The 20,803-nt window shown below is 41.4% G+C and overlaps 1 protein-coding gene across 10 annotated transcripts in view; it reads left to right on the top strand.

Annotated features, from left to right (window-relative positions):
- Positions 1 to 33: 33 nt before the first annotated feature.
- TAF1 (TATA-box binding protein associated factor 1) overlaps positions 34 to 20,803 on the top strand; it is a 33,915-nt gene continuing 13,145 nt past the window's right edge. For 3 of the 10 annotated variants that reach the window (XM_049828144.1, XM_049828141.1, XM_049828139.1), the window contains exons 1-27: positions 35 to 202; positions 471 to 588; positions 1,170 to 1,286; positions 2,256 to 2,396; positions 2,830 to 3,071; positions 5,135 to 5,353; positions 5,786 to 6,004; positions 6,192 to 6,393; positions 7,632 to 7,748; positions 8,154 to 8,321; positions 9,909 to 10,036; positions 10,145 to 10,252; positions 11,111 to 11,284; positions 11,386 to 11,559; positions 11,644 to 11,748; positions 13,143 to 13,343; positions 14,241 to 14,382; positions 15,178 to 15,308; positions 15,868 to 15,948; positions 16,360 to 16,509; positions 16,681 to 16,800; positions 16,979 to 17,154; positions 17,867 to 18,108; positions 19,390 to 19,603; positions 19,880 to 20,045; positions 20,211 to 20,422; positions 20,667 to 20,775. In XM_049828144.1, coding sequence (XP_049684101.1) covers positions 77 to 202; positions 471 to 588; positions 1,170 to 1,286; positions 2,256 to 2,396; positions 2,830 to 3,071; positions 5,135 to 5,353; positions 5,786 to 6,004; positions 6,192 to 6,393; positions 7,632 to 7,748; positions 8,154 to 8,321; positions 9,909 to 10,036; positions 10,145 to 10,252; positions 11,111 to 11,284; positions 11,386 to 11,559; positions 11,644 to 11,748; positions 13,143 to 13,343; positions 14,241 to 14,382; positions 15,178 to 15,308; positions 15,868 to 15,948; positions 16,360 to 16,509; positions 16,681 to 16,800; positions 16,979 to 17,154; positions 17,867 to 18,108; positions 19,390 to 19,603; positions 19,880 to 20,045; positions 20,211 to 20,422; positions 20,667 to 20,775 — 4,302 coding nt within the window. In that variant the 5' untranslated portion in view covers positions 35 to 76. Of the gene's footprint in view, positions 203 to 470; positions 589 to 1,169; positions 1,287 to 2,255; positions 2,397 to 2,829; positions 3,072 to 5,134; positions 5,354 to 5,785; positions 6,005 to 6,191; positions 6,394 to 7,631; positions 7,749 to 8,153; positions 8,322 to 9,908; positions 10,037 to 10,144; positions 10,253 to 11,110; positions 11,285 to 11,385; positions 11,560 to 11,643; positions 11,749 to 13,142; positions 13,344 to 14,240; positions 14,383 to 15,177; positions 15,309 to 15,867; positions 15,949 to 16,359; positions 16,510 to 16,680; positions 16,801 to 16,978; positions 17,155 to 17,866; positions 18,109 to 19,389; positions 19,604 to 19,879; positions 20,046 to 20,210; positions 20,423 to 20,666; positions 20,776 to 20,803 lie in introns of those variants that run through there. The other 7 variants (XM_049828147.1, XM_049828146.1, XM_049828143.1 and 4 more) reach the window with 6 other exon arrangements.

Here is a 20,803-nt window from a genome sequence, read left to right as displayed (position 1 = left end):
TTCCGGCTTGGGGTGGTGGCGGCTGCCTCATTTCGCGGCCGGGTCGCAGTTCCGGTTCCGGGTCGGCATCGACGCGATGTCAGACTCTGAGAGCGAGGAGGAGGCGGATGGCGGTCGCGCCGAGCCCTTCTCGCTGGCTGGGTTTCTCTTCGGCAACATCAATGAGGCGGGGCAGCTGGAGGGGGACAGCGTGCTCGACAAGGTAGGGCTGTGTCACCTCGGGAAGACGCCGCTTCGGCCCTGCCCGGCCGTCAGCGTGGGCTGAGGGACGGGAGAGGAACCGGGTTCCCAGCGACGCGGTTTTGGGGCGGGCCAGGGAGGAGGTGTCGGTGGGCCAGGCTCCGGGGCAGGCCCTGGGAAGTGTCGGTTGCGGGCTCTAGGACGGGACCGAGGAGGGCGTTAGGGTCTTCGTGTCGGCCCGGCCTGGCTGGCGGAGCCTCCCAGCTGGGTCGTGGCTCTGGTCTCTCCAGGAATCCAAGAAGCACCTGGCCGGGTTGGGTGTGCTGGGACTGGGCAACCTGATCACTGAGATCACAGCCAGCGAGGAGGACGGCCCTGAGGCTAATGGAGCCCACCTGGATGAGGAAGGTTAGGCACTGGGGTACCTGCAGTTAAAGGACAGAGGGGCTGCAGGATCAGAGAGGAAGAAATGCACCCAGGTCATCTGGGACTGCAAGGAATACAATGTTATCTGGTCAGAGGTCCTCTGGCAAAGGCCTTGCCTTCTTGCCAGAGTGAACCCCACATTATCTCCTGGTCACTTTTGCACTTGTGCTCTCTTGTTTTTTATAAGGGTTTTTTTTTCCCAGTTCTCTCTTCTCCCTCATAAATAAGTTTATTCTGTGTTTTCCCCTGTGTTAAACAAGCCTGTTTAGTGCACATTATTATTATGTCTTTTTTTATTTCTGAGCTTGAACAGTTTCACTAAGTGAAAGGTGTTCCTTGTGCTGAAGTTGGTTACTTAGCAGTATCTAGGGGAAATTTGGAGCTCTTGGAGCTTTTGGTTGGAATGAGGGGGAAAATACTCCGATGGGAGATGTTAATCAGATGGTTTTGTTCCTCTAAGAAAAGGAAGCATAGGAAGGGATTCATATGTACATAGTGAAGTATGAAGTTAGTAATATATATTAGGATAAAATTTTGTGTGACTGGATTTCTTTTCTTCCTAGGCTGGGTTAAGAGCACAGAAGATGCTGTTGATTATTCAGACATTAATGAAGTGGCAGAAGATGAGAGCCGTAGGTATAAGCAGGCAATGGGCAGCCTGCAGCCGGTTCGAAGACCAGGTACTGTTACAGCTCTAGCTGTAGAAGGTATTTTGGGGCAATGGGCCTTGATAGTGTCTTATAAGGGTGACATTGTGCCTTTTCACTTCTTGCTTCAAGAATTCAATACAAGCTTTTGTGAAACTCTGTTCACTGGATCAAGCCACTGCTTGATATCTTCCTTTTTTTAAAGGAATTAGTTCCTTGTTAAACTATATTCAGAAGAGAAACCAGGGTCCTCCTTTTGCTCTGGGATCCACTGCAGAGAATACCCAATACCTGCTCATATTTCTTTAACCTGTGTTCTTTGGAAGAGGGTTATGCAGGAGGCTAGGTGCTTCTTGGATATGCTCAAAGATAGAGATAAAGTCCTGATCGCTTAGAGAGTCACTTCAGTCTTAATATCTCTCTCCTGTTTTACCCTTGAATCCTTTTTCTGAAATTACTTTCTGCAGAAGGCACTTTGGTTCTTTTGTCAGTCCCAGGGCTCTCTGTCTGGCCTAGAACAGATTTTCAAAAACATGCAGCTTTTCCCTTTCAGTAGCTGCTGGTGTAAATGCTAAATCTTTGCATTAAAGCTACCTTACACTTAACCTTTCTGTTGACATATTGTGGTTAGTGGTCTGTAAAGGTATTTGTGCTTTTTAATCACATTTTTCTTACTTCTTTAGCAGCTTTATTTTCTCTGCACAGTGTGAATAAGGGGAGGTGATAGTAGAATATATGTATATAGATATATATTTTAAGTGCTTCAGTCATCTTGCTGTCAATTTGCCTTTTTCCCTCCTTCCCACTCTGTCTTAAATTTCAGTCTTGCAAATGAGTTTTTGCAGAAAGCTGAACTTGTAAGAGTTTTGCATCTAGTTACAAAATGAGAATGGTCTCCTTACTAATGAGAAGACATGATTTTCTCATCAGGTTGGGACAGGTGTGAGATAGTATAAATGGGAAGGGTGCCTGGTTCCCTTTTATTGTCTGCTTAATATGCAGTCTTGTCTCCTGACTGGTTAGATGAAGATGAAGATGATTATGATGCTGACTGTGAAGATATTGATTCCAAGTTGATGCCGCCACCACCACCACCTCCAGTACCTGGAAAGAAAGAAGATGAAAAGGATGCAGCTGCCACTGGTGAGTGAAGACTTTCTTCTTCTCTCTGGCATTATGAATGTCTGAAGGAAGCAAACACTGCTGTGTAGCAGTTCATTCTGCGGCAAGCACCACACATCGTCAAAATTCAGACTGCATCTAAAGGTGGGTGTTTGCCCTAATACACAATGTTATAGGATTGTCTGAAACGTAGGGGGAAATATTTCCAGTGATTGTTAAAATACTGATATTGACAATGAAATTGCTTTTTTATCTCATCCTCTCAGTTGTGGCTGGGAAATGCACCTGGAACGCTTAGGATAAAATGAAAGGTTAAACCAGAATGGTACTCATAACTCCTGCAGAGGCTTAATTTTTGCATAACTTGGTATAAACAGTAGATGTGGCATTATGGGGTTTTACTAGGGGACAGGGAGGAAACCTGTTTGTTTATAAGGTGCTTGTTCTATTGTAGTATCTGAAGATGGAGACGGTATCATTTTGCCCTCCATCATTGCTCCTTCCTCTGCTGCCTCCGACAAGGTGGATTTCAGCAGCAGCTCTGATTCTGAGTCAGAGATGGGACCTCAAGAAGCCAGGCAGGCAGAATCCAAGGAAGGCAAACTCACACTTCCTCTTGCAGGAATCATGCAGCGAGATGCTACCAAACAGTTGCCAAGTGTTACAGAGCTCTTCCCGGAATTTCGACCAGGCAAGGTATTGTAAGAGATATGTGGAAGTGACAGAAACTGTATCATATAAGTCCTCTAAATATGAATTGTATAGTGTTAAGAGTATGTAGTAAGTAATCACATAGATATTCTTGCTCACCTCAGTACTTTCTTTAGTTCCTGTGTGCTGCTGTTTCCAGACTGTTTAACAGGCAGGAGCCTTTTAAAAAGCATTGTATAAACCAGGGTGTGAAATAATATTTTGCTGTGCTGTAAGACCATAGCACAGGCCTGTTGATTTGTGAAAATTGTTTTTCTGAGGTAGTAGAGAATACTTTTGCCAGATGGTTAAAAAACATAATGCTAATCTGTCTGCTTTCTGGTTTTTCTGGCAAATATTTGCTCCTCCTTTCATGCTGTCCTGAACTTGGTGTGCTTTTCCTGAAACAACTTGTGATATGTATCCTTTACTTAATCTTCCCTCAAAACTGCTCTGAGTATGGATCAGAAATTAGCTCAATAACAAGTTGGTTGAAAGGATGATTGTTTTTTGCACAAAGTGAATTCATTACGGTAGTTTCCTTAATGCTCAGGAATAGCAAATGTAGTCGATGTATTTCAATAATTATTTTGAAAGTTTTAAAGCTGTCAAGAGGAGAGAAAATGTGGGACGGGAAGGAGAATAAAGATGAGCTTAGAGTTGTCAAACAGATGGTTGTGAGCCAGGATAACTTGGTTTTATGTGTGTCTCCATCACAGGCTTTGTGTAAGGAGCTGAGCAATTTGCATAATTAAATGTCATGTTGTAATGATTTAGCTGACCTCTGTCTATTAGAAATCTAGGTGAGGCTCTAACACAGAAGTTAGCCTTCTGCCTGCTCTCTTGGCTTTTGCAAATTTGGTTTCCTGTGTTACCGTATTTTGTATCAGTTGGTGTATTCATTTCTTTGGTGCTCAATATGTAATGTTCAGTGTTGAATGTGCCCAGTGGGTGTAGAAATCAGTGCAAGCTGTTAATGCTGAACACTTTTCATAATTAATTCATGAGCACTAGAGCTGGGAAAGCCTGAAATGCTGTAGATTTGGCTCTGAGGATTGGTTCATGTCTGAGAATGTGCATGTTAGTGTAGCACTGTTTTTCTTGATGAAACCACTTAAAATAGCATGTGGAGAAGCAGACTTTGTGTTTCATTAAACTGTTAGCTCAACTACGTCTGGGGCCTTTGCCCTTGGTGAAGGGCAATTGAAACTGGCCAAAGGGTTCAGAAGTAATCTGGGGGAGTGTTGGGAAGAAGGATAACATGCATGTGGGCAGAGATGGACAGAGTGGTCATATAAACAATATTTCCTTTGGGGATCATTTTAACAGATTAACAGGGAGCATTAATTTGATGTTTCTTTACAAATCTTGGTTCTAATTCCTGTTTCCTAAATCTGTCAGTTAATTTGGGAATAATGCTTTCCCTCTTTACAAGAGTGCTGTGAAGAAACAATTATTAGTGCTTAAAAAACAGCAATCATAATTGTAGAAGAAACAGAAGAGAAAGTTTGTCATTGTCATTAGTGCATGTTTTGGAGGTATGCTGTATGCATATAGGGGAATTGCATTATGATGGAAATAAAAATGGGTGTATTCTTTCTGGACCATGGTATTTGTTTTTATCTGGTAGTTTAAGAAATCTCTGCTTTAACTGTCTTCTAGCTCTGTCTCTTTTGCTAATAATTTTATCAACTCTTCTTCAATCTCCATGTGTCTTTCTGAAGGTTGTGGATTGTTCAAAATGAAAGTGATTATTTCCAGGTGGTGTCTTACCACATGCCCAATATGTAAAGGCAATCTGTCTTCCCTCTGTTAAGTTTCTTTGTGTCTGAAATTAAGAACAAATTCGTTTGAAAAGGAAGGACCCATCAAATGGATGGATGAGAAACTTTTTTTCAAGTATAATCAAGAGATTGTTGATTGCATCAGGGGTTGGTATTGTAGTACAGGCCAAGCTTCTGAATTTCAGAGTGCTCTCTTTCATTACTGCTTTTCAGGTGAGAGAAAGACAGACAAGCATTCTACAGTGTGTTTTTTTTCTCTGACCCTCTTGTTTTTTCCTATTCAAGGTTCTGCGTTTCCTGCGTCTCTTTGGCCCTGGAAAGAATGTTCCATCGGTTTGGCGTAGTGCCCGAAGGAAACGCAAGAAGAAACATCGGGAATTGGCACAAGAAGTGCAGATACAGGAGGGTGAAGTTGTAGTTGAGAGTGGAACGGAAGGAAAATCTCCTTGGGAGTATGAGTTTGCTGCTCCTCCCCCTCCTGAGCAGTGCCTTTCAGATGATGAGGTGGGATATCTGAGACTTAGAGGGGGCTCGCCACCTAGCACTGGGGGTAGTAGTGGATTGGACAGTGACTTTTAGGGTAAAGAGCTTTTCCTCCAGAATAAAAGGACAGGGTTGGCTTGTATTCCAGCTGTGCAGAAGCTCTTCTTCAGATACTAGTCAGTGACTTCAGGTGATTGCTTCTTACTGAGAAGGCTGCATCCGTGGTACAGGATCAATAGGAGAGCTTATCCTCTTTGTATCAAGAAGAAATTTCTGTGTTCTTGGAAGTCTAATTGCAGAACATTCTTAAGGCAGCTAGTAAGTATGGAAAAGCACTTCTTAGAAATACTTTTCTCCTCTGAGAATAAGCTGGGAAACTTGGAAGGAAGAAACCTCTTGCTGACGCTTAGATAGACCATCAGTGTAACCATTCCCTCCTTTGCTGTGCTTCAGATTACCATGATGGCACCTGTGGAATCAAAATTTTCCCAGTCAACTGGTGATATAGACAAAGTGGCAGATACAAAGCCTAAAGTGGCAGAGTGGCGCTATGGCCCAGCACAGCTTTGGTATGATATGCTGGGGATCCCTGAAGATGGCAGTGGATTTGATTATGGTTTCAAGCTGAAAGAGAAGAAGGAGCAGGAGGTTAAAGGACACACAGATGAGGGGGTGAGAGGGGAACTGTGGGGGAGGGTGTGGAGGTGTGTGTGGCACTGGGGATTGCTGCACAATGAGAGCTTGGTCATGGGCTAGTGGATGGTTGTGCACCATGCAAAATGAGACTTCTAATTTTCCTCCTTTAGTTTGAAAGTGTGAAGTGGATGCAGGTCTTCAAGCACCTATTCTTTCCTTCCAGGATGCAGGGTTGATGGATGAGAAGGATGATCTGCTAGCTGATGAGCACTTCCTTATGGTGACACAGCTCCAATGGGAGGATGATGTTATCTGGAATGGAGAAGATGTCAAGCACAAAGGGACTAAGACACAGCGGGCAAGTTTGGCAGGCTGGCTGCCATCCAGCATGACTAGAAATGCCACTGCATACAATGCCCAACAAGGTAACTGATGGTCTGATATGAATTGTACTTGCTGTAGTTGAGCTGACTCATTGCATGCTTTTGTCTCAAATACAGAACATAATTCTTCCTGCTAGGGAATGTTTTTTGGCAAAATCACAGCTCTGCTCAGAATTCTGAGACTCTTTCTTTCCAAAAACAGAGTAGGTCCCTTCTGTTAAAGAAAATATCAGCTCTGGCTTTCTTCTCTCCATGTGGAATACCAGATGCTAGATCCATCTACATTAGTATCAAGCAATGCTACACTTAGGATGTCTACTATTTATAGGCCAATGGAATTTTCTTTATATTTTTCTTTTAATTGGAAGAATTGTGTGAAAGTCTTCTGAAGTTTCTACTGAACTAATAATGGTATTCTGTTTTTTCTAGATAGGAAGTAATTCTTACAAGCCTGAGACTTCTCTTGCACACAGATGCATTTTAAATTTAAATTGCTTGCGTAGAATGACTGTTTATCATCTCTTTGTTATATCTTACCCTGCTTCTGCAAGGAAAGACTAATGGGAATGTCAGATCTTTATTGGGTACTAGTGTCAATCCTTTACTGTTTAACTGAGAGTACAAGACACTCTGAGGATTTGGGTAGGTGAATTGGAGATAGCTTTTTATAAAAATTTTCTTTTCAGCACAGTTGTGCCTGAGCTATCGAGACCTGGACTTGCTGTGTTTGAGTCCCGTGAAAAGCTATAGTAACATGTTAAACATGGTTGGTCTGTTCACATGCATTAGGTCTTATGCCTTCCAGAAGCATTAACTTAAGTGACATAAGTGATGTGAGCATAGGTGAGTTGGGAGAAGCTGCCTCCACAGAATGATTCCTTGAGGTCTGTTTGGCCATCCTTTTTTCTATGACAGTTTGACATCAGACAGGAAGCTGCTGGAGGCCAGACCAACTGTTCTGTCAATGGCAACTGTCTGCTGAAGGCCTCTCACTTTTATAGGGACCATGCAGAAATGCTCCTTATGCATTGTCATGCAGCATATGCAAAGCAAGCCAAACATAACTTTGAAGAGGCTGTAGACTCCAGCAGTAAGCCGTGGGTGAACACGTTTTTGTAACTAGTGATGCATGACGCTCTTTGTGATAGTAGCAGCAGGCCCATCCTGGTTAAGGCTGGAAATCATTCTCCATGCAACCCTCAAGTTCTGATTTAAGGCAGTGCAATGCCTTCTAACCCTCCCACTCAAGCTAACCTTACTTTTGTTTTTCTTTTCTCTAGGTTTGAACCGAAGTGGCTCTTTACTCAATCCACCAATTCCACTAGCACAGAAACCAAATGTAGCAGGAGTCCTAGGTATAGCAAAGGGCAAAGAAAAGCAGGCCCCTGAACAGCAAGGTAATGAGGATGTCAATCTTTGGCCTATGAATAGGTGCATGTGACACGTGCTTCTCTATAGACTTGTGTTCTATGTAATAGCAGGGTCCTTTTTTGGCAACAAGGTTTAGATAAAATGGATACTTGTTTGCTCTAAAACGTGTTAGAGGCCCTATTTCATTCTTGGAGGTTCTCTGTGTTTCAATGGCGCAAAATCTCGTAAGTGTTGGTAGAGCTCAGACTTGGGGCTCTGCTTCCTCTTTGCTTCCAGGATGAGTTTTCTTTCGCCTTTTAGAGGTCCTGCCTCAGAAAGCCCTGAAAGATGGGGAAGGTTGAGGGAATAAGATGTGGGGATGAGCTCTGAAATGGTTTTCTGCTAAGGTAGTGTATAAAACTCTTAAGGGTTCTACCTTATGATTGTTGCAGTTTCACTGGATGAAGACAAGCCCTGGTACTCTATTTTCCCAATTGATAATGAAGAGTTAGTGTATGGCCGTTGGGAAGACAATATCATCTGGGATGATCAGGCAATGGAAACCTACTTGGATCCCCCTGTCTTAACACTTGATCCAAATGATGAAAACATAATTCTAGGTATGTTTATGGCATCTAGAAATTTGACTCAAATGGGAAAAGACAAGTGGAAATGGAAGCAAGGATTTATAGTCACACTGTAATGGAAATAAATGGACTGGGGCAATATTTACAGCCTTTCTTTCTTCTGCCTTTTGAAGATAATTTGCAAGTAATCAGAGGCCTAAGCAGAAGGCGGCAGTGCTGATAACTGGAATGGTGTGGTACATACTTTCAGCTCCCAAGTTAAAAGCAGTAACAGAAGAGTAAAGATTAATGCCCTGAAACATAAACTTAACATAATTAATCTGACTCTTAGTGTGTTTTAGAAGCGGCTGTCTTAATTTTACTTGAATGCATGTTGGTTCGAAGAGGGAATGTAGAGAAGTAAACCACAAACTAGCCCATGCCATTCTCAGCATAGCTTGTATTCAGAGCCTGAAGAAGCAGATTCCTTAAGCCTCTTGCAGGCTGTGGTAATGGTACATGGGAGCAATGACTTTGCATAATACCTGTCAGCATTTTTGTTGCTGCTACAAACTTAGTATTCCTGGAGTTTTATATGAATGTACTCCCTGCTTATATTGCTATAAGCTGAAGAGATTTTTGTCTTATTTGGACCACTAAAATCACCACTTTCTCTTAGATCTCTGTGTTGGTAATTTTCAAGCAGCCTTGTATAATTTAAAGATAAGCATATCTTGCTACAATTTTACATGACCTGGATTACATTTCCTTCCTCAGGAAAATGTGTCAATTCTAAGAATTCCTTATGTATTGATTGGAATGTTTTGGTATTAGTCAGCAACCTTGAAAATCACTCTTAATTTGAGATTGGTTAAAGTAAAGACAAACAAACTTGTAGTGTTTTCTTTCCATTTCTGAAATACACCACAAAATTGCAGGTTAGTGACAAAAGTGAACCCATTCTTATTTTATATCAGGTGACATGACGTCTTCCCATGAAGTTGATATAGCGTTTACCAAGCCCATGTCACTAGGCCCTGCTTCTTGTGTGAAAATCTTACTTGGAGAATCCATGCTTCACAAATTGTTAACTTTTAAAATTCATACTACTTTCCTGGAATTTTTCAGGAATCCCTTTTTGGTTCAGGTCCATGTTATTTTTGGGTTCAGACTCACTTTCGTGTTGTGTATATATGGGAAAGAAAAGAATTATTAATATATGTACTTGGGAAACAATACTGGCATTCCTGTTGCCTTGACTCTCAACTCTTTAGAATAGCTTTGGCAGAACAGATGCTATTTCTTGTACTTTCATTAATTAGATTATTAGTAAATTTTGTGTTGAGCAGTGGATACCCCAAACAATCCCCACAATCACCCTCCTCCCACTCAAATCTGCTCACTGCTGAAAGAAGGTAAGGTAGAGATTTAAGCATGGAACTTTACTGTGTTTGTTGAGTTTGTTTCATATTAACCTGTGTGGAGGAAAAGGGGGAGGAGTGTAGAAGGAGGACAGTCAACCGAGAAACTGAACAAAAAGGGTAAAACATCTGGACCAAGCTGCAGCTCAGTAGGAGGTTGCAGTGCTGAAAAGGGAACCCTAGGACAAGTGCCCTACAGTGTGATTGCTTCTGTTTTTAGAAATTCCTGATGAAAAGGAAGAAATGACTTTGAACTCTCCATCCAAGGAGAACAAGAAAGAATCTTCTCTAAAGAAGAGTCGAATCCTATTGGGAAAAACAGGTGTCATCAAGGAAGAACCACAGCAGGTCAGCGTAAGCTTTAGCACCTTGCAGGTTGGGAATGATGTGGAACGGGTGATTTTTTTATTTTTTATTTTTTTTTCACCTCTCTCTTTGTGTTTAATATTGAATTAGAACATGTCTCAGCCAGAGGTGAAGGATCCCTGGAACCTCTCCAATGATGAGTTTTACTACCCCAAACAGCAGGGACTTCGAGGAACCTTTGGAGGCAACATCATTCAGGTAGTCACAGGAATCTTGGCTGTGAGAGATAGAGTGTCTTGGTAGGAGATACTCTACCTGAGTATGGTTTCGGATTTGTAGAAAAACAGAATTTGGATTGCGGCAGGTCAGGTAAGTGTTCATGAGGGAGATTTTTAATGTTTAATTAAAATGATTAGAGGGAAGGAACTAACTTTTCTTTATTGCTCCATCAAACTGAGGTTTAGTTGTTAGATCTTGCCGTAGCGTACTTGCTATGCTTTTGTTTGGTGTCTCTTTCTGTAGTACTATTTCTGAAACAGTAGTGGGAGGGGGGGAAAGTGGTGCAGATAGTCAAGAGTTGAGGCTGTACTTCTGCTAGTAGTGTGTGTTTTAATCTGGATATTATAAAAATAATTCAGATGATGATGAATTTGAACTGCTACTCACTAGCCCTAGGTGAAGAAGTGATTTTTTTTTTTTTTTTTTTCCTCCTTCATTGTGGTATTCAGTGACCTCTCCTAAAACCTCATCTGATTCCAACCTCTTCTGTAATGGGAAAAACATATGTAATTCCAAATGCTCTTCTCTCCCACTGATAGGGATAATGGTTTTGCATGCTCCTAGTTAATAAAAAAATTCTCTCATGGGGTACCATTTGAAATAGTAAAATTAAAGTCGTCTCTGTACAGAAAGGAAAGGTCTATATATGGACCTAAGCGCTTTCCCTCGAAAGGCAACATGTATGATAACAAGTTAGTTTCAATGCACTAGTATTACTGCTAGCAGACCTAAAAATATTACGAGGTTCTGTTATATAAGGGTTAGCAGGACAGGAGGATGATCTTGGTTTTGAGATGATACATGTCATTCTTAACACACATTTTGTTCCTGCGTTAGCACTCTATCCCAGCAGTGGAACTTCGCCAGCCATTCTTTCCCACCCATATGGGTCCTATGAAGCTCCGACAATTTCATCGGCCTCCCTTGAAGAAATATTCTTTTGGTGCCTTGTCCCAACCAGGGCCCCATGCTGTGCAACCTCTGCTGAAGCACATAAAAAAGAAAGCCAAGGTACAGTTATTTTTCTCTGTATCTGATGTCTGCTGTGGCTCCATTTGCGCAGCAGATGTGTTTGATGTGCTGTTTTCCTAACACTGTCTTCACTGGCACAGATGAGAGAGCAGGAGCGTCAGGCTTCTGGTGGGGGTGAAATGTTCTTCATGCGCACACCACAGGACCTAACTGGCAAGGATGGAGATCTCATTCTTGCTGAATACAGTGAGGAAAATGCCCCTTTAATGATGCAGGTTGGCATGGCAACAAAGATTAAAAATTACTACAAAAGGGTGAGTATGCAGGTTTTGCTGTTGGACAGTGACTTTCTTCTGCCTCTCATTGAGTGCTAACTGCACCTTCGTTGCCCATTGCAGAAACCTGGTAAAGATCCGGGAGCTCCAGACTGTAAATACGGAGAGACTGTTTATTGTCACACTTCTCCATTCCTGGGTTCTCTGCATCCAGGCCAGTTACTGCAGGTGAGAAAACCAAGCATAAGAAGAGAGAAAAATTAAATGTGGAGTAATAGGAAGAATGTTTCATGCCCTGTTTATTGAATCACAAATAATGCTCAACTTCCAAAAAAATAGATTTTGTTTTGTTTCTAGTTTAAGTCTCTTTGTTTGCTGATAATAATTCAGTTCTTGGCTTTTTTTTTTTAATATCTCTCTCTTGCATGTTTTTAAAATTGTTTTAGGAATTATAAGAATTGCAGGCAGTGAATCTTTGCTGCTTTGCTTTGTAATGGCATTAGAAATATGTTAGAGAGGACTGAGTGGAAGGTCAAAGCTGCTTGAATGTTGGGAAGCTCAGTAAATAGGTGTTGGAGGGCATAGAAAACATGGATTTATCGTGGTCCAGGATGTGTGAGCAAAAGCTTATGTGTACTTTCTGAGAATTACACTGCTAGTTGTCTGCTGGATGCCAGTTACTAGTCAGGTGTGTAGACTTCTGCTTTTATGAGCCTTTCTCTGTTGTTGAAATACATACAGTTGAGTTGGGGAGAAGAATTAAGAATGTTGTAAGGACCACCTGGTTACAAAGTCCATGATAAATGCAAAAATAAATTGATTTCAGGTAATGCTAGCTGCTCTTGCTGCGGCAATAATTCTGTCCATGCTGTACCACAGGAAAAATGTAAGGTGAAGGTTGATATTGGAGATTCATCACAGAACTGACAGTGCTAATTGTTCAAGCCTAAGGGGACTTCATCATGGATAAAACAGGACTTCTGGAAAGCTTGAAGTGAGGACAGGGCCATCTCAGGGAAAGCTTTGCAACGTGGGTGAGGGTAGTGTGGGAGAGTGTGGGTAAGGCTTGTGGAAGCCCTACAGGTGGAGAAAACCCCTTATAGAAGAGGATTGTCTTTCCAGTTCCACTCAGTCTAGTGCCTCCTTGGTGCTAATTTAAACTTTGTTACTTAAATGCTCAGCTCTGCTGCTCTCTGCTTTTCTGGTTAGGTTCTCACAACCTCCTTTCCTGAGCAAAGTCTTCAGTCCTTGCTTCTGTTGCCTTCTCCCATTCCCAGACTGTACATCTGTCCTGGGCTGGTTTCTGTGGTTATGGTGTTGTTCTGCATATGTGTTCTTTCTGTCCCTTTTTAAAGTACCTCCTTAAAGGTCAGTCCAAAGAGCCCTTCAAACTCTTTCTGCACTTGTCCTAGGTTTTCTTATGCTTTTGTGCTTCATCCTTGGTTATTCTCTGCATAAGCAAGGAATGTTCTGACTGCACATCTACATATATTGTGATATAAATTATGGTGTACCATTGGAATGACTGTGCTTTTTCTTTTTTAAGATCTTTTTTGTAGGTTGAGTTACAGAAAATTTGATGAAAAGCTGGCTTTCAGACTTTGATTTGTTTCTCTTATTAGGCATTTGAAAACAATCTTTTCCGGGCCCCTATCTACTTACATAAGATGCCTGAAACGGATTTCCTGATTATCCGGACACGACAAGGCTATTATGTTCGAGAATTAGTGGATATTTTTGTAGTTGGTCAGGAGTGCCCGCTTTATGAAGTACCTGGTCCCAACTCGAAACGAGCTAACACCCATATCAGAGATTTTCTACAGGTATGTGGTAAGGGTCAGTTTGGGGATGTGAGGGGTCTTTTGGAGAAAGCCTAGGACATAGGCACAGGCTTCCTGTGGATAGCCTTGATTTGAGAAACTCATTGTGCTGCTGTGGTTCCTCTTTTTTTTGTTTTTTTTTTTTGTTGTTGTTGTGAGGTGAGAGCACTGCAAGAGTTGGATGTTGACCATACAGATCATTTTGGTTGTCATTTAACCAACTATTTATAGCATGCTGCTTCTGTTTACTTGTATGCTATCTGATAAGTATATGATAGAAGCTTTTTACTAGCCAAAATAAAAGGTTATAACATTATATAAAAATGTAGGAAACGGAAGGAATTGGAATGAACTTTGAAGCGGTTATGCTGTATAAAATGACAGTTACATGGATTTTACTAAGAGACAGTGAAGGGATCTTATCACAGTCCTATTACATAGCACAGAATTAGAGTTGCTTCATAGGTCTTCATTGATTCCTACATCTTGAGGCAGTTAAGCTTTGGGACTGTCAGTGACCATTCAAATAAATATCCCCAAATTTAGATATTGGAGAAAACTTCTAGTAATTTACTGTCAGTTTAATTAAAAAATATAACTCAAGAGGTATTTGCAGAGCAAGAAAATCCCTGCCATTCCCAGAGTTCCAAGTTTCTGTACCAAAGCATGAACATTTCTAGTGTGATAATACAAAATTTCAAGACAAATACTTTTTCCACATCTCATTCTCAAAAACTGCTGAACCTAAAGCAGACATGTGGCTTGGAAAACTTTACTAAGTAAATTTATAAGAAACAATGGGAAGTCTGAAGTAGTCACTAGAAACAGCATTGTCTATACTGTCTTTGCAGGTTTGTTGTATTCTTTCTTTGGACATCACAAATGAGTCATGTTTTGTAGGTTTTTATTTATCGCCTCTTCTGGAAAAGCAGAGACCGTCCTCGGAGAATTCGCATGGAGGATATCAAGAAAGCGTTTCCTTCACACTCGGAGAGTAGCATCCGAAAGCGGCTAAAGCTTTGTGCTGATTTCAAACGCACAGGTATTGAAAGATTTTATGTGGCGGTCAGCCATTTGTTGCTGCTCTTGGAGTTCCAAACAGACCAGGAAAAGGCAACATCTCCTCCTGATAAACCATTTTTGAAAACATCTGTTTGAAGAACTGAAATGTAATCTGATAGGTTTTTTTGTTCCAGTTTTTATAAATGTGTACTTTTGGCACAAATGTGCTTGATGGTGAGAGATGACTACAGTTTAGACGTTTTTTTTTTTTTTTAATAACCCTTTGGGCAGTGATTTACTCGTAAAGTAACAATGTATGACACCAACACATACACATTCCCTTCCCTCTGTCTATGGCTGTGTTGTGTTTTGCAAGCAAATACATGCCAGTAGAAGCTTGTCCCATCTTCATGAGTCTATTAGTGCTCCGAGAGCCTGAGTTCTGATTTTTGTATATGCAGAATGATAAACAGGTGGTAATACAAAGCTTTTTAGGCAGCCACAGGGAATAAGGATGAGAAAGTGAAGATTGAGATGAGGAAGTGAAAGGTGGATTAAATAAAGCATTTAATGGAATGTAGTTTATATGCTGAATGAGCATGAATGTATCAGAGTTTGCTGATACCACAGGCACTGAGTTAGGGGGGCATTGGTTTAGACAAATGCAGAATGAAAAAAACTATCACTTCTAGTGGTTTAAGTGTCATGGATTTGTCATACTCGCTCCTTTTGCCAGCATTGCAGCGGGGTACTACATCTTGAAATACATTTAAGATTATGATGGCATCCAATGTTTGTGGGAAACTACTCAGTGTTTGATCTGTGCATTTTTCAGGGATGGACTCAAATTGGTGGGTTTTAAAGCCAGATTTCAGATTGCCGACAGAGGAAGAGATCAGAGCAATGGTATCCCCAGAACAGTGCTGTGCTTATTACAGCATGATTGCGGCTGAGCAGCGACTGAAGGTAAATGCGCCTTGTAGGCTATAAGGCAAGTTACTGACAAGTAGTTCTGTGAAGCGTGAGGCCAGGTAACACCTTCTGCCTACAGCTAATTTTGCTGTAAAGTAGGCAAATTAGGCCCCTGACTACCGGGCAACTTGCTAAGTTCTCTGCTGTGCAAAAAGAGTTAAGTTCTTAAGGGGACATTATACTCTTACCACCTATTATTTAGATACTGAGTTAGCTATGCTCAAAGATAGCAAAGAGAAGGTACAAGAAAGGGCTTATATTTCTACCTGGAGCTCTACAGCAGAAAGTAACAAGTATGTGGCAGTGAGAGAGACTGGTTATTTTTTTTTTGAAGTCGAGTGCAGTATTTAGTTATTGAGTTTGTCAAAAGACTGGGCAGTTTGCCATCTGTGATACTGTGGGTCACAGTGAAACCTGCAAACAACTGTCTGTGGAAGTGTGCTTGTTCAGCATGACAGATCTCCACAGGCGGTTCATAATACACTTCTAGTTCTCTCTCCAGTAATCTTCTTAAGACTTTAGGTTCCCATTTTTTCCTAATATTTCTCTGCAGGATGCAGGTTATGGAGAAAAATCCTTTTTTGCGCCAGAAGAGGAGAATGAAGAGGATTTCCAAATGAAGATTGATGATGAGGTACTGTCAGAGTGATGCATGAGCATGCATGCCAATATGTAAATCTGCATGGCAGGAGAGAAATGAGGCCTTTATATTTAAAGGACATATTTAAAGTAGGATTCAGTAGAGCAAATGTTCTTGTGACTTTCCTGTGAAATCTGCTGCCAAGCTATATACCTGTGTTCGGGGATCCTTCTTGCCAGGTCCTTTCAGGACTAGGCTTTTTGCCTTAAATGCCTTTTGTGAGTTATCTAGCACTTTGGTTCTTCATAGAGGTTTTATCAGGGCAGCTGAAGGATCGAGAAGTGGAATTCAACCTCATTATGTCAATTGAAAAGTTCTCAGTATGATTGGAAGAATCCAAAATAAAAAGCTTGGAATTCTTGATGGTAGCAGGATTGTGAGGACATTTTCTTTTCTTGCTGGCAGGTGCGCACAGCTCCATGGAACACCACACGAGCCTTCATTGCTGCTATGAAGGGCAAGTGCCTCCTAGAAGTGACAGGTGTAGCAGATCCTACTGGTTGTGGTGAAGGATTTTCTTATGTGAAGATTCCAAACAAACCAACTCAGCAGAAGGTATAGTTCCCAAGGTTGGGTTGGACAAGAAGCAATAACTGGAAAGTCATGGGAAGTCTTGTGGGAGAAATGGAGTAAATATGGGGCATCAGGAAGAGAAAATATCAGAAGATGAACCTAGGAAAGACTATTATGTGATGACTTTAATAGGTTGCATCTTCCTCTGCACAGGATGATAAAGAACCTCAGCCAGTGAAAAAGACAGTGACTGGGACAGACGCTGATCTGCGCCGTCTTTCTCTCAAAAATGCCAAACAGCTTCTGCGTAAATTTGGAGTGCCTGAAGAGGAGGTGAGCATGAACCTGGAGCAGGTTGCAGAGTTCTCTTCACTAATGGATTCAGCTGTTGATGGTGGAAGGGATGTATAGGTTTCTACTCTGATCTTGTAGGAAAGGAGTTGAAATCCACAGTCAGCTACCTCAGTTGTATGTCTCTAAAGCCATTTCTAGTCTGTCTTCCTCTTTCCAGATAAAGAAGCTGTCCCGTTGGGAAGTGATTGATGTGGTACGTACAATGTCTACAGAGCAGGCTCGTTCAGGGGAAGGTCCTATGAGCAAATTTGCACGTGGGTCTCGGTTTTCTGTAGCAGAACATCAGGAGAGATACAAAGAAGAGTGTCAGCGCATCTTTGATTTACAAAATAAGTAAGTTCTCATCTGATGTTTACAGCCTTGAACCCCACCTTAAAAGTCCAGAACTACGTTTGCCTGGGGCTCACTGGTATGTGGCGGTATAGGTGTTGATTCAAGTGGTTGAGCCCACAAAATACTGAGAAAGGGGGCTTTGGCTGTTAATAGAAACTTATGCATTAGCCTTAGTGTCTTGCTGTCATAGACCTTTTGGAAAGGTAGAATGAGTTGCATAGTCTGCCATGTATAATGGCATGAGATGTTTCACTGTTCCACAGATTGGTAGTTCACCACCCTCTCTCCTTCCTTTCTTTTTTTTAAAATTTTTTTTTGCTTGTTTTGTTAACAGCAGTTTGCCATTTCTCTCTTGGGTAGCAGCTACCTATTCTATGTCCTATTCTTTAAAACTGCTAGAAGGGTTCATGCATTATTCTTTGTTCTGGCCCAAAACCTGAGAGTCGGGTGGGAATATAGTACTGTTGATGGTGAAGAGATCAACGTGTTGGAGAAGATTGGCTTGGAACAATGATCTTTTGGACATGGGGATTACAGGAGGACTGAGAAGGGAATATATTATGCCTATTCTTGTAGTATTGATTTGCAACATTAATTTTCAAACCTTTGTGGTTTTTTTACCTTTGTATTTCTGGGAAGGTAACAGGCTGATTTTTTTGGGGGGGCATTGGGGTTAGACACTGAGTGACTTTCAAGGTGCCTTGTCTTTCAGAGTTCTGGAATCCACTGAGATCCTGTCAACGGACACAGATAGCAGCTCGGCTGAAGACAGTGACTTTGAAGAAATGGGAAAGAATATTGAGAATATGTTACAGAACAAGAAAACTAGTTCTCAGCTCTCTCGGGAAAGAGAAGAGCAGGAACGAAAGGAATTGCAAAGGATGCTTCTGGGAGAAGACAGTGGCAATGACAAAGAGAGGAGCAAAAAAGACAGAAGAGACAAAAAGGGGCTATGTAAGTAACTGCAACCAGCCGAATGTGCCTGGGAAGGGATGAAGAACTTTGTGTCAGGCTGCAAAGTGTGCTGATCTGGCCTCTCAAAGGAGAGTGTGGATTCCTTACAGGGAGAATGTATAGACATGCTTATCTGGGAGTTCTTCCCTCTCCTGAGCAGTTACTGGCTGAAAGTGCATTAAAAGTCTTTTCTTTGCCCCATAGCTTTGCTTATTTTGCACTATAAACTTACTCTGGTATTCCTTTAGATATTCACTGCTGCTTGCTGCTTAAATTTACCTTTTTTTTTTTTTTTGGTGGGGGGAGGTATGTGTTTTTGAGTAGTTTTCTCAAGATGTGTTTGCAACTAGTTCCTGCAACCAGCTTATGGTACTCTAATTGGATCTTGTGTGTAAACACAGCTATGTATGTGAAACGGACAGGCACAATATGTAGGGTGATAGCAGTGTCTTATACGTGTGCTGTATCAGTGTTTTTCTGAGGTAATTGGGCAGCTGCCAGATTTGGATCTCCTGGAGATGTGCTTATTCTAAGTGCATTCCAATAGAGAACTTGACACGTCCCTAAATGGCAGGTAAAAGTGTTTGACCTGCAAATGAACTTCTGTCTGTATGACAGTGCTCATGACCACTGTTACTTGTTGCATGTGTTTGAGCAAAGTTGAGCTCTGCTGCATCTGGGACAACAATATTGTTGCTGTTGGAAACCCAGATTGAGAATAAATCACTAATTAAATAATTACTGGAATAATTTAGTAAGGGATATGTGGAAGATTTGCTGATGATTGTTGCCTTATGAAAAGATATTCAGTGTTATTTTGAACAAAATCTCGCAACCAAAATTATGGATGGTGCTGGAAAGATTCTGTGGTCACACGACAAGACTGTTTTTAACACTAGTTGGAGAACTGGATAATCGTTGACCTTCAGATTCTGCCAGATCTCCATACCTATGATCAAAACCATTGTAACTATAAGCAATCTGCAGGGCCATGTTGCAGTTGCCTTAGAGGTTGCACTTAGTCACCTGCGGGTCCTTGTTGACTGTAGCTGTTCCTTCTGGCTTTATAATCCATGTGGATAATTCAGTAGGTTACTTTTGTTTCAGATTGATATATGTCATGATAAGAAAACATGAACAAGCAAGGAAAGACTTCTATTGCTTAGGTTTTCCTGAATTTGTGTCTTGGAAGTTTTTAAGCCAAAACTGTCTGCTGTATTTAAACAATGATGTTTCTACAGTGTGAAAGAAATTAAAAGTAAATAAAACACTGTCTTGTAGCATCAGCTTCAGGAGCCTCAGCAAACTCTCACAAAGACGATGACACTGCCTCTGTAACCAGCCTTAATTCCTCTGCCACTGGCCGCCGCCTCAAAATCTATCGCACGTTTAGAGATGAGGATGGGAAAGAATATGTGAGGTGCGAGACAGTTCGCAAGCCCGCTGTTATTGATGCTTACTGCCGAATACGGACTACCAAGGATGAAGAGTTCATGTAAGACCTATATGATTTTTTTCTCTTGGTTTTTTTTTTTTCTTTTTAACTTTGTCTGTAGACTATTTCATTCCTTTAGCAGTATGAAGAAGGGTAGAATTGAGTGTAGAAGCCCAGCAATGTAATTGTGGAGAGAGAGAGATTTAATGGCTGTCCATTTGGAGGGTATTATGAATTTTGTGCAGTGATTGACCTGGCAGAAAGGCACCTGGTAAATCATCAACTCGGATGAAAAACTTGTATTTTGGCTTCCCCCCCCCCCCTCCCCCCCGCCAGACGAAAGTTTGCTCTATTTGATGAACAGCACCGTGAGGAAATGCGGAAGGAGCGGCGTAGGATCCAGGAACAATTACGGCGGTTAAAACGGAACCAAGAAAAAGAGAAACTCAAGGGCCCTCCAGAAAAGAAGCCCAAGAAAATGAAAGAGCGTCCAGACTTGAAAGTAAGCATATCCATATATAAAGCATGGTAACAGGTCTTGGGTATTGGAGGCGTTTTTTGTTCTGCTGTTGTACTAGTCTGACTAGGGACTTCTAATGATACTTTGCCTCTAAACTAGGAGCCTATGTATGAATTCTGATCTGTCATCTTTCTTACATTTTTGCAGCTGAAATGTGGAGCATGTGGTGCAATTGGCCATATGAGGACTAATAAGTTCTGCCCTCTTTACTACCAAACAAATGCCCCACCTTCTAATCCTGTTGCAATGACAGAGGAGCAGGAGGAAGAGCTGGAAAAAACAGTCATTCACAATGATAATGAAGAACTCATCAAAGTAGAAGGAACAAAAATTGTCCTGGGAAAACAACTGATTGAGAGGTAAGGGAAGAAGCAGAGATACTGATAGGTAGAAAGAAAAGACAATTCAGAGCTTAGTGTGGAATACTCATACGTATATTAATCACAGAAATAAAGTGACAGGGCTTTATATAGACTATTACTATGTATTTCAATTGTGTATTTAGTATTATGGCAGATGGGACCAGAGCCAATGCTGGGGGACAAATGGCCTTGATTCACAAGAGGGCTAGAGAAAGTATTACACTTTTTTGTTTTCACCTAGTGCGGATGAGGTTCGCAGGAAATCACTGGTCCTGAAGTTTCCTAAACAGCAGCTTCCTCCAAAAAAGAAGCGGCGAGTAGGGACAACTGTTCACTGTGATTATCTAAATGTGAGTGAAGGTGTTACTGAGCTGACTG

This window comes from Accipiter gentilis, chromosome 24 (assembly GCF_929443795.1).
Source record: "Accipiter gentilis chromosome 24, bAccGen1.1, whole genome shotgun sequence".
In the NCBI taxonomy this organism is placed as follows: domain Eukaryota; kingdom Metazoa; phylum Chordata; class Aves; order Accipitriformes; family Accipitridae; genus Astur; species Astur gentilis.
The sequence above is the reverse complement of the archived record's forward strand: the minus strand, read 5'-3'. Positions and strand labels throughout refer to the sequence as shown.